At 41.6% G+C, this 12,776-nt stretch overlaps 1 protein-coding gene across 1 annotated transcript in view; it reads right to left on the bottom strand.

Annotated features, from left to right (window-relative positions):
- LOC133613270 (interphotoreceptor matrix proteoglycan 2-like) overlaps positions 1–12,776 on the bottom strand; it is a 45,696-nt gene that overhangs the window by 15,970 nt on the left and 16,950 nt on the right. Inside the window, exons 11-16 of the mRNA XM_061970666.2 lie at positions 9,858–10,066; positions 9,091–9,134; positions 2,570–2,768; positions 1,811–2,412; positions 1,495–1,749; positions 1,207–1,426 (exon numbers count right to left, since the gene is read on the bottom strand). Of these exons, the coding sequence (XP_061826650.2) occupies positions 1,207–1,426; positions 1,495–1,749; positions 1,811–2,412; positions 2,570–2,768; positions 9,091–9,134; positions 9,858–10,066 (1,529 nt within the window). The remainder of the gene's footprint in view (positions 1–1,206; positions 1,427–1,494; positions 1,750–1,810; positions 2,413–2,569; positions 2,769–9,090; positions 9,135–9,857; positions 10,067–12,776) is intronic.

The following is a 12,776-nucleotide window of genomic DNA, read 5'->3' as shown; positions in this document are numbered from 1 at the left end:
CCTACAGCTGGCCTAATAGGGGCAAAGTGCCAGGGTTCTCCATTACCTTAAATTGGAAAGTAGCCTCCGCTAAAATAGCCGCCACATAAGCACATCACTTAGCAGTCGTATTTTGATATATCTATGGTCCCACTGCTGTTAGCACCCTTTTTGTTGGCGCACAATATAGTTAGCCTGTCTAAGGTGGAGCTAAACTCCATTGGCCAACAGAATACTGTGGTTTACAACAAAGGGAGTCTTTGTCTTTGTCGCCAAATACATTTCATGTAAGCACTAGGGTTGTCCTAGAATAGTCGACTATTCCATTTGGAAGATTCTGATGGAACTATCAACCTTGCGGTTGAATCATTGGACATTGTGACCCCCTCCTACGTCCCTCAAGGTCAGTTGAGTAGCCAGAGTCCCACGTACAGCAGTTGTGTTGGGTGTGTGTTCTAAGATGGAGGACACACAGCCCAAACTGAGCTGCTTCTGTTTGGATACAAAATCCTTCTTACAGCACCTCATTTTTTTCAATGATGTAACTGTAGTCTGACTGTTACACTGTAGGCTGACAGAGCTAAAAACAAATGCTTCATTTAAGTTTACCATTCCAAACCATCCAACCTTGACGGAAAGCAGAACTGTTAGGTACACAAAAAGCACGGTACGCCATACGCTCCATTTTCATATTAAAACATTTTTTAAATTCATAACGTTCCACTTTTAGCGATTCTTTATGTCTGTCAATGTAGGACGGTCTGCCTGTATAAGTTGGGGAGCTTAGCATATTTTTATTAGCTTTATTCAGAAAACTGTAGATACTATAACAACAAAAAGAAGTTCATCATACATTAACGCGAAGGAACAAAAAGGCCTCAATCATGATTTGTATATTTTCTGCTGGTTGATGTGAGCTCAGCAGTCTGCAAAGCCTGTGATTTAGAGTGACTTTGACAGTTAAACATAAACATGAGTCACTATTTTCAGATTATGGGTTGTACTTGTATAGCGCTTTTCTACCTTCAAGGTACTCAAAGCGCTTTGACACTACTTCCACATTTACCCATTCACACACACATTCACACACTGAATTAGAAAGTGATTCATGGTCTCATATGACACTACATTTCCAAAGGTGATTCAATGGGTGTAACAGCAGCAGGACACCCTTTGAAGTCTAGTGGCAATTTTGGTTTGACGTCAGAATGGAGCAAATAAACTAACCTGACTCGACATCCAGGGAGTACTTATCGATGGCCAGGTTCATGGTCTGGTAGGCCGTGTTGCAGAAGTCCTCCAGGATCAGGTAGACTGTGGAGGTGACGCCCTGAGCCACAGGCTTGCCGAATTTCATCCGGCTGTTGACCACAATACTTCCGTTGCGGAAGTTGAGGATTTCAAGGTTTTCAAAGTTACTCAGGTTGGACTGGAGGTAGGGCACGAGCTGGGGACAACAAGGATTGTAAAAGTGGTTGCAAGCTGTATCATTTAAGTCAATCAATTACAATGTACCAGTTCTAGGAAGCGCTGCTCCAACGCTTTGTACTCTGGCGAGCTCTTGTTAAACAAATCCTCCGAGAAGATCATGTTGGTCACCCGCAAGCTAAAGAAGACCATCAGCGCTCGACCTGGGTTAGCCGGCATGGCGATGCTTGCCGGGTCAGTGCCGAGTGACACGCTGAGTGGGAACCCCGTGCTACCCTCCTCCGTGTGGTTGATCAAGCCATAGTGGATCACTTCGTAGCCATCTTCATCGGTGGTCTGGATCTAGCGGAAAATGGTAGAAAGTTGTCTTCGTTCTTACTTCCTGCGTGACATTGAAACTTACCTCCTCCACAAGTGAAGGGATGACAAGGTCAGGTTGCTCCTCCAAAGCTGGTTTAATCTCAGGTACATTTGCAAAGGGTGATTCCTCTTCTGCAGATGCTGCAGTTGGTTCTGGTGTGTCCTGGTTGACCAGCAAGATATCGTTATCGGCAAGTTCATCTGTTGCGATCTCTGAAGCTTCTGGAGGTCCTTCCACTGCTTCTTCTGGAGTGGCTGTTTCAGCCTCTTCAGAATGCTTGGATTCACTTTGTTGACCAGCCTCACTAGCTACATCTGCAGCACCAGGAAAAAAGCCCTCTTCTGCTGTTTCACTTGCTAGGAGCTCCTCGGTGATGACGCCACTGTCCAGATGCTCCTCGTCCAGAACGACCACATCTTCAGCCTGTGCTGCCGCCGAAGTTGTGGTATCAGGCCACCACAGCAGGTTGTCAATGTCGCCGGTGCCCGAGGCCTCCACCAATACTGGGGGTTCAGGCAACGTGACTCCTTCCTCTTGACTCTCAAACGGGGGGACGTCCTCCTGCGTCTGCTGGTGGTGGTCCTCTTCTTCTGCCGCTGTAGTTTGCACAGTGTTCTCCAGCAGCAAACCCTCCTCCTTAATGCCTGGGTTAAACAAAGTCAGACTTGGCGTGGAAAAAGAAAGCTAGCTCCACTAAAAGCTCAACTGTCTTTGAGGACCAGTTTGCGCTATTGTTTGTTTTTATGCTAAAGTCCAACATTTACTGGTAAGAAAAGAAACATCACGTGGATAAACACTTACTGCCGGTGTCAGGTGCCGACGTGGTGGCGACGGGAGGGGAGGATATATCAACGCTCTCCTCCAGGATGACCACATCACTTTCCATCGTGACCACCGTGTCGTTTTCAGCCACCTCGGGCAGGAATTCGTCTCTCCTGACGTCTTCCATGACGTCTTCTGGGATTGGGAGTTCCGGCTCTGGTTCATTCTCAGGGCGGACCTGCATCGCAAACACCATGTCAAAATGTTGCAAGGCCATCAAAATAACCCTTTTTTGCCTCCAGCCTGCGTCAGGTTGAATCAGGGAACCTCTTTGAAGATTTCAATGAAAAGAAACTACCCGGTAATGTAGCATAAACATCGCCGCTGAACACATGTGCGTTCTTTTAATCAAATCCAGGGGATGTCAACAGATTTGTCAGACCCACTCGACATCCATTGCTTTTGGTCTCCCCTAGAGGGGGGGGTTACCCACATATGCGGTCCTCTCCAAGGTTTCTCATAGTCATTCACATCGACGTCCCACTGGGGTGAGTTTTTCCTTGCCCTTATGTGGGCTTTGTACCGAGGATGTGGTTGTGGCTTGTGCAGCCCTTTGAGACACTTGTGATTTAGGGCTGTATAAATAAACATTGATTGATTGATTGATTGATTGAACAGATCACATAATGGCTTCAACATGCTCTTTATTTAAAGACTGGGCCATTAACTGGAAATAATAATTAGGATCATTTATTCACGGCAATGTATTAATTGGTCGTATATGTTAATGTTGACACTATTCTGGCTGTCAAAGTCATCCATGTGTCCAATAAATCCCTGATGAGCCTTTCAGCATTGTTCAAAACACGCATGAATATAGGTTTTAATATTTATTTCGACTGCAGAATATCAATTTAAAAATGTTTTTTTTCTTTAATGTATATAAATGTTTGTATATTAGTTTTCTGTCATGTATATAAAAAAAGCCTATCTTTTCATCAAATAAAACTTTTGTTTTTTGTTTTATTTCCTTTTTTTTGCAAAGCTACACCTTTGAGTGGTATTATAAAGCGATGCAATAATGAGTGCAATATTGGATAGTGCAATACAGGGGGAGTGTAACGTGTGATCTCATAACTAACTGCACTGTTCACTGTATTGTCGGATGAACTGTATGTATGTATGTATGTATGTAAAACGTGTGTCTTGATGTCCTAGACACATTTCTCCTTGGAGACAATAAAGCTAATTATTACTATACTGCTTCGTCATGCCCCATATGCCAAATAACTACAATAACTAGATTGATGTGTTTGATTGTCTAGCTGATTCATCGTTTTTTTTCCTTCCCTCGACACTTCATGTTCCATTGACTCTAGGTAGAATTCATACAGTGCAGTCATAGGCCAATTAACTTTACAAGTGAACTATATTTTTGCTATCTACCAATGTATTGCTATTTTGTTGTTTCATTGGCTGCTTGTTACTAGGCAGAATTCACAGAGCTCAGTCAAAGTATCCCACGTGAACTATTGAACCAATTGAACTAAATGTTTAGCTGTCTAGTAGATAAATAGCTTTTTTTGTTTATTTTTGGTCCCGAGTGCCACCTGCGCACTACCAGCGGTACTCAAATGACAGTTTGAGTATTTATATAAAGTATCGCAAAGAAAGTGTGCATTTTCACGTTGCATTGAGTCACATTTTTTTGGGTGTTCCTCTTTCCTGTCTGAAGTGCACAGTTGTTTCAGCCAGAGTTGGAAAGACACTCCTGCCTTGTCGTGTTGAAAGCAACGGTTGCTGTCCGACAAATGCTTTTTAGGTCAAATGCAGGCTAATTATCTGATATAAGGATTCCGTGTTGCTGTGTGAAATTGGGAATGTCCTGTTTTGATCAGTGTTGTATGAACGACAGTTGTAGTAATTGTGTGAAAGAAGCTGATGTAGCCTATGGGCTAGTGTGCCATTAGGGAGGTCTTCTAATATTACCATACAATCACTGTGCTTATCTACCGCACATTAGGTTTCCATCAGCCCTTTTTTCTTGACATTCCACCCCCAAAAAATTGGCGTCCCCTGCCCAAAGTTTTTGGAACACGATATTGATATTTTCCAAAGAATGTCTGAAAAAGCCCTGCAATCAGCGGAATCAAGGATTTGCTTTCAGCTTTTATTTACCTCCCAATCTGGCTTTCAATGAAGTTAACCACCAGACGTATTTAGAGCAGCCCTGAAGGGACTTCGCCGCACAAAATAAAAGTCACACTTTGTCAGATGCTATCGTCTCGGTCTTGACAGACGGCGCTGTGTAGCGCGTCGGCGGATTATTACAGCAAAGAGCCGAACAAATCCGCTTCATCCTTTTGCCGGTGAGCTCATCTTTGTTACCTGCGCTGGTGCAACAGGTTAGCACAAACGTCACAGACATACTCTGCCACCTCCCCTACTGGCTTTCTTGAACTGGTTCTTCAGGCCTGGCTTTGCATTTGTCTATTTACATCTAGTAATCCATAATGCTTGTCCGTCAACACCAGAAATAACTCTATTATTGTGCTCAAAAAGTCATTATACAAAACCCAAAAGCAGTGAAGTTGTCACGTTGTGTAAATGGTCAATAAAAAGAGAATACAATGATTTGCAAATTCTTTTCCACTTATATTCAATTGAATACACTGCAAAGATAAGATACTTAACGTTCAAACTGGTAAACTTTATTTTTTGAAAATATTAGCTCATTTGGAATTTGATGGCTGCAACATGTTTCAAAAAAGCTGGCACAAGTGGCAAAAAAGACTGATAAAGTTGAGGAATGCTCATCAAACACTTATTTGGAGCATCCCACAGGTGAAAAGGATGATTGGGTATAAAAGCAGCTTCAGTCATTCACAAACAAGGATGGGGCGAGGGCTCACCACTTTGTGAACAAATGTGTGAGTAAATTGTTGAACAGTTTAAGAACAACATTTTTCAACGAGCTATTGCAAGGAATTTAGGGATTTCACCATCTACGGTCCGTAATATCATCAAAAGGTTCAGAGAATCTGGAGAAATCACTGCACGTAAGCAGCTAAGCCCGTGACCTTCCATCCCTCAGGTGGTACTGCATCAAAAACCAACATCATTGTGTCAAGGATATCACCACATGGGCTCAGGAACACTTCAGAAAGCCACTGTCAGTAACTACAGTTCATCACTACATCTGTAAGTGCAAGTTAAAATTCTCCTATGCAAAGCCAAACCCATTTATCAACAACACCCAGAAACGCCGCGGGCTTCGCTGGGCCTGAGCTCATCTAAGATGGACTGATGCAAAGTGGAATTGTGTTCTGTGGTCTCAAATTGTTTTTGGAAACTGTGAACGTTGTGTCCTCCGGAACAAAGAGGAAAAGAACCATCCGGATTGTTATAGGCGCAAAGTTCAAAAGCCAGCATGTGTGATGGTATGGGGGTGTATTAGTGCCCAAACTTACACATCTGTGAAGGCACCATTAATGCTGAAAGGTACATACTGTACAGGTTTTGGAGCAACATATGTTGCCATCCAAGCAACGTTACCATTTCAGCAATCAGACCTGTCTCCCATTGAAATTGTGTGGCGCATTATGAAGCCTAAAATAGCACAACGGAGACCCCCGGACTGTTGAACAACTTAAGCTGTACATCAAGCAAGAATGGGAAAGAATTCCACTTGAAAAGCTTCAAAAATGTGTCTCCTCAGTTCCCAAACCTTTACTGAGTGTTGTTAAAAGGAAAGGCGACACAGTGGTAAAAATGCCCCTATGACAACTTTTTTGCAATGTGTTGTTGCCATTAAATTCTGTGTGTATTCAGAATTCAATTGTGTATTCAATTGAATACAAGTTGAAAAGAATTTGTAAATCATTGTATTCTGTTTTTATTTACAAATGACACAATGTGCCAACTTGACTGGTTTTGGGTTTTGTACAAACACTGAAATATCTAGATTTTCTTAAATAACTCAAATAAATAAAGACTAGTTTGCATGTTTTGTGTTTCGGACGTTGAGAATAGGACATACTCTGTTCAGTGGTCCTTAAACGCTCCTTGGAAACACCTCCGTGTATAGAAGGACCACAGCTTGTAGGTTCAGTGTGTAACAACTGAATAGCTTAATTGTGTTTATATAACTTTGGTTTGGGATATGTCATTTCTTAATAAGGAAAGACATACCGTACAGTAAATGTCTCTTTTTTCATGTTAATATTTAAGCTAGCGAGGTTAATCACGGTTTTTCGTGATTTATAACTAACTAATAATTTATTAAACAATCTGAAGTTGTCTTTATTTATAAGAGTGTCCATTCAGTCACCTTGTAAGAAAAACTGCCATGCGGCCAAGTTTGTTCTTCATGTTTCCCCTTATACAAGCGCAGCTTAACAAGGTATACTGTAATAAAAACACTTGCAAAATGCTTTCCTCGTCACGTTACGGTTCTCTTACTACAGTCTCAGTGCATCGCAAAGTTTTAAAGTACAATTGAATACCAAGTGAAGTTTCATGTCAAAAAGAGTGATTGAAGAAGATAGGAAGTGTTTATAAGTGTGTGTAGAGGGATTATAAACATGTTAAATGCAAATGTTATTAATAAGAATCATAAAATAAATCACGTCCCTGCTTTACGGGAATTCATCTGTGTTTTTCACAATGAGCAGCAAGAAGGGGAAAAAGGCACAACATTTGATCATTTACCACATCTGTGTTTTTACGTGTGTTTATAAGTCATCTATTGATGCATTTCCTTGTCCACCAACACATCAATCAAAGCGACAGGTAAATGACTCGAGAATACACATGGCTGTATCTATTTGTTTGTATAAGCTCGGGGTGTCCAAAAGTGTAAACAAGTACAGCCTGGGGCTTTTTTCTTTAGCAAAAATGTCAACATACAACTAAAAGGCATCATTTAACAATAACACATTGCACTAATACAAACACAAAGCTTTGTCTTTAAATATACATTTTTTTTTGCCTTTTTAAAAATGAATAATGTGGGAAAAGTTTGGACACCACTTGTCTAATTCTGTACTCCATTTACCTGGGAAGTGGGAAGTCGGAGCGAGGAGTGACGTCACAGCAGAGTCGGAAATCAAAATGACCATATCCACCAAAGATATTTTTGCGCTTGCCTTGTTTGAATACTAACAACTTATAGGAAAACATGCAACCTTCAAACACGGTGGATGAAGAGAAAACCCAGGCGAACATGAAAAAAGTGTAGTGTACACTAACGTGACGTTACCAAATATAGATATACAACAATGCATTGTATATGACTGATTTAATACGACAAACGGTTATTATAGAAGAGGATATCATTGTTTACATCCAGAGTAGCTATCTTTGAACCAAACTCTGAATTGGTGAGAATTCTTTGACTCTCCATGTCAGAAATCCAACCTCAAGGGGCGTTTCAGTTGAAATTCTGACTAGGAACACGGAAATTCTGACTTTCCAGTACAAATTGAACGCACCATTAGCTAACCCTTTTCTTTCATATCAAAAGGTGCCAAAACACGCACCGCTACTGTGTTTTATTCGCCATTACTTCTCTGACAAATACGCCGCATGTTGGTGCTGTATCAAACCCCCAAAGTTGATCCCCGTAAATCAGATTGACTTGTAATTTCTCACACATCTTGTCCTACAAAACAACCTAGGGATGGTTACCTTTCACATTTGAACCAATACGCTAACAATTCCCGGTTCTGGGAATCAATACGGGTACTCAACAGTACCAATTTTTGGCATTTTTGTGTGTGTTAATAATAAAACATTTTTTTATTGCAACATTTAAAAATGTGCTGATTATTATCACATTGCTGAGTCTCAATTACAGTTGCAAGTCCAAAACGTTAGGCGGAAGTAGAGAATAGTTTATGGTTTGTTGGCCAGTCAGTTCAATTTTTGCTAAAGTGTTAATAATGTAATTATTGTACTTATTACGCACCAGCTGTTTGATTGTAACATGCAGTTTATTTGTAGTTTTGGAAGTGTTGAAATCGCCATGTAAAATTGCTAATGCTAATCAGTAGCAAAACCAATGTATGTGACGTCACGCCTCACCCAGGATTTTACGTGAATCTGTGCCCAATAGGACCAGTGGGATTCAATCTGCGGCAAAAATATACTTGATTCTGTATCTATCCCTACAGTTTAAATGAATTGACTGATGAACATCGTCACATAATTTATTCAGGAAGTATAAATAACGACAAATAAAGATAGAATACAATTCACCGCAACATGTAAGTTTAAAAAAAAAACAACATTACGTTACATGTACATTTTCAGAATGTGCTTGTTTTATTTAAAGAAAAGAGAAAAAACAATCTGAAGTTGTCTTTATTTTGAAGTTATCGTGCCGTGATTTTACCAGTCCGGCCCACTTGGGAGTAGATTTTTCTCCATGTGGCCCCCCATCTAAAATGACTTTGACACCTCTGTCCTAAATGTATGGGGAAATGTCTTAGAAAGTATTTTGACTAGCACAGGGGGCGCCACAACATAGATATGAGTGTAGTGTGCTTGTGACCACTCACCGAGGTTTCTCCTGCAGCATGGACCGTCTCCGGGATCTCAGACACTGTGGAACCAGCAAGAGGAACCGTCATTAATACAAGCTGACACTTAAAAGAAGCACCAGTGGCCGTCTCCAATCAAAAGCGACGCGACATGTTTAACGTCACGGCGCTGAAAGGCCTTCCGTCCTGACAGCATCACCTTCCAAATACCCACAAAATCTGCAGAGCGCATCAGCCTCTGCGGGACAAGGCCGTCGCGCCGCCCAAACCCTACGCTCTTCTGAGCCGCCTGTCAGACCGTATGAGAGCCATTCATTTGGCACGTCCGAGCCTATAATTCATGCGAGCGTCTCATGGGCATACGACTGAGCGCGCAGGTTCTCTCCCCCTGAGTCCAGGTCACGGATAAATCTCTCGGGTGTTAGCGCTTCCGTCAAAGTTGATGAAAAGACGTGGCTCGGAGCAGAAGAGAGGAGGAAAACCTACTTGTGCTACCTTGCTGTCAAATAGAAGACGCAAAAGTCAATCAGAATCTCTAATTTCATGTCCTTGGGTCAAAGACGGGGACTAAAACCGCAGTTAGGTCACACACAGTCCTCAAACCAATTAAATATGCCCCACTTTTCTTTGAATCAAATGTGCGAGAGCAGACAAATAAGAAACAGATGTGCGCATTAGAGATGCTTTCTCAAGCGTCGTCACGGCCGAGCCTCTGAGAGATGACACGTGAAGGTTTGCGTTGGAGACTGCCGCCGCACGGTGATGTCACCATCAACAATACGCACCGCTCTCCAAGGCGTCCTTCAGGAGGTCCTCGGTGACAAAGGTCTTCAGCTCGCTGATGGCGTAGACCAAAGTCGGGTGCTCTTTGACCTCGCGGTAGGAGTTCTCCACCTGGTTGGACTGGAGGGTCAGGTAGTCCAGTTGATCAGCCCTCACGCCCGCACTGTCCACCACCAGAGTGACGGCGTAGTCCACGATGATGCCTTCCAGCCTGGGGGAACAAAAGGTGCAAAGATAAGCTACTGAAATTCAATTTGATTCTTAGAAGTCAGGCCCCTCACAGACTGAGCCACTGCTGCCCCCTGCAGGCACTTATTACATTACAAATGCATTCTTTTGGAAGCACTATGACCTACTTTTCACCTGTAAGATGAATGACCACACCACAGCTGAAGGTTGATTGATTGATTGATTGAGACTTTTATTAGTAGATTGCACAGTACAGTACATATTCCCTACAATTGACCACTAAATGGTAACACCCCAATAAGTTTTTCCACTTGTTTAAGTCGGGGTCCACGTAATCAATTCATAGTAAATGTTAGTTCATGTAAAGGTTAAATATTTGTCTTTGCACCCCGTGTGTATGTTTTAGCTGTTAGCCAGTAGCAATGTTAGCTGCTAGCTCACTGTTCCCTACCAAAAGAAGTGCTAACCGCTAGCACACTTTCAGCGTGAGGCATTAACTGCCAAAAGCTGCTAGCACAATGTTAGCTCGGAGCATTTTACTGCCAATAGCATACTATGACTGGACTAAGACTATTTGGGGGCCAATTCTATGCTAATGTTAGCTGCTAACGCTAATCACAAGTTAACTGTGGGATTTATTTGATTTTTTGGCAGGTTGAATGGTTAGCCCCTCATTGTTTGTGGTATGAGTAATTTGGTGCCACTGCTAATTTTAGCTGCTAGCGCTAAAGACAGGTTAGCTGTGTTGGGGTAATTTAGTGTCACTGCTAAAATTGGGCGGAATGAGTGTTTAGTAGGGCTGCAGGGAAAATCTTTTTACATCTGAATCGAGATTCTTATTTATCATGAATCGATTTGAAATGTATAATCGATTTTTAAAAGACATTTTTCATCTGTGTGCTTACTCTCTAAGCGTATATGTCATGTCAGCAGCCAAGAGAAGCTTTTATAACCTGTTTAAAAATGTTTTTTATCTTATGTATGCCAAATAATATACGGTATTGCAAGAATCAATGTGAATTGAGAATTGATTCTGAATCAAATAGTCACCCCAAGAATCTGAATCTAATTGAATCATGAGTTGTAAGATTGACATTTCTACAGATTAGTGCCTTAATTATGACTTGTAAGACGTACAAACCCCGTTTCCATATGAGTTGGGAAATTGTGTTAGATGTAAATATAAACGGAATACAATGATTTGCAAATCCTTTTCAAGCCATATTCAGTTGAATATGCTACAAAGACAACATATTTGATGTTCAAACTGATAAACTTCTTTTTTTTTTGCAAATAATAATTAACTTTGAATTTCATGGCTGCAACACGTGACAAAGTAGTTGGGAAAGGGCATGTTCACCACTGTGTTACGTGGCCTTTCCTTTTAACAACACTCAGTAAACGTTTGGGAACTGAGGAGACACATTTTTGAAGCTTCTCAGGTGGAATTCTTTCCCATTCTTGCTTGATGTACAGCTTAAGTTCAATTTTAGGCTTCATAATGCACCACACATTTTCAATGGGAGACAGGTCTGGACTACAGGCAGGCCAGTCTAGTACCCGCACTCTTTTACTATGAAGCCACGTTGATGTAACACGTGGCTTGGCATTGTCTTGCTGAAATAAGCAGGGGCGTCCATGGTAACGTTGCTTGTATGTACCTTTCAGCATTAATGGCGCCTTCACAGATGTGTAAGTTACCCATGTCTTGGCCACTAATACACCCCCATACCATCACACATGCTGCCTTTTACACTTTGCGCCTATAACAATCCGGATGGTTCTTTTCCTCTTTGGTCCGGAGGACACGACGTCCACAGTTTCCAAAAACAATTTGAAATGTGGACTCGTCAGACCACAGAACACTTTTCCACTTTGTATCAGTCCATCTTAGATGAGTTCAGGCCCAGCGAAGCCGACGGTGTTTCTGGGTGTTGTTGATAAACGGTTTTCGCCTTGCATAGGAGAGTATTAACATGCACTTACAGATGTAGCGACCAACTGTAGTTACTGACAGTGGGTTTCTGAAGTGTTCCTGAGCCCATGTGGTGATATCCTTTACACACTGATGTCGCTTGTTGATGCAGTACAGCCAGAGGGATGGAAGGTCACGGGCTTAGCTGCTTACATGCGGTGATTTCTCCAGATCCTCTGAACCCTTTGATGATATTACGGATCGTAGATGGTGAAATCCCTAAATTCCTTGCAATAGCTGCTTGAGAAAGGTTTTTCTTAAACTGTTCAACAATTTGCTCACGCATTTGTTGACAAAGTGGTGACCCTCGCCCCATCCTTGTTTGTGAATGACTGAGCATTTCAAGGAATCTACTTTTATACCCAATCATGGCACCCACCTGTTCCCAATTAGCCTGCACACCTGTGGGATGTTCCAAATAAGTGTTTGATGAGCATTCCTCAACTTTATCAGTATTTATTGCCACCTTTCCCAACTTCTTTGTCACGTGTTGCTGCCATCAAATTCTAAAGTTAATGATTATTTGCAAAAAAAAAAAAAAAGTTTATCAGCTTGAACATCAAATATGTTGTCTTTGTAGCATATTCAACTGAATATGGCTTGAAAAGGATTTGCAAATCATTGTATTCCGTTTATATTTACATCTAACACAATTTCCCAACTCATATGGAAACGGGGTTTGTACTATTTTAGTGCTAAAGTTAGCTGCTATTGCCAACCACAATAATGCATATAAATAAACAAATAGGTTTCTGTA

Source organism: Nerophis lumbriciformis, linkage group LG13 (assembly GCF_033978685.3).
Source record: "Nerophis lumbriciformis linkage group LG13, RoL_Nlum_v2.1, whole genome shotgun sequence".
In the NCBI taxonomy this organism is placed as follows: Eukaryota; Metazoa; Chordata; class Actinopteri; order Syngnathiformes; family Syngnathidae; genus Nerophis; species Nerophis lumbriciformis.
Note: the sequence above shows the minus strand (reverse complement) of the source record. Positions and strands in the feature narration are given on the sequence as shown.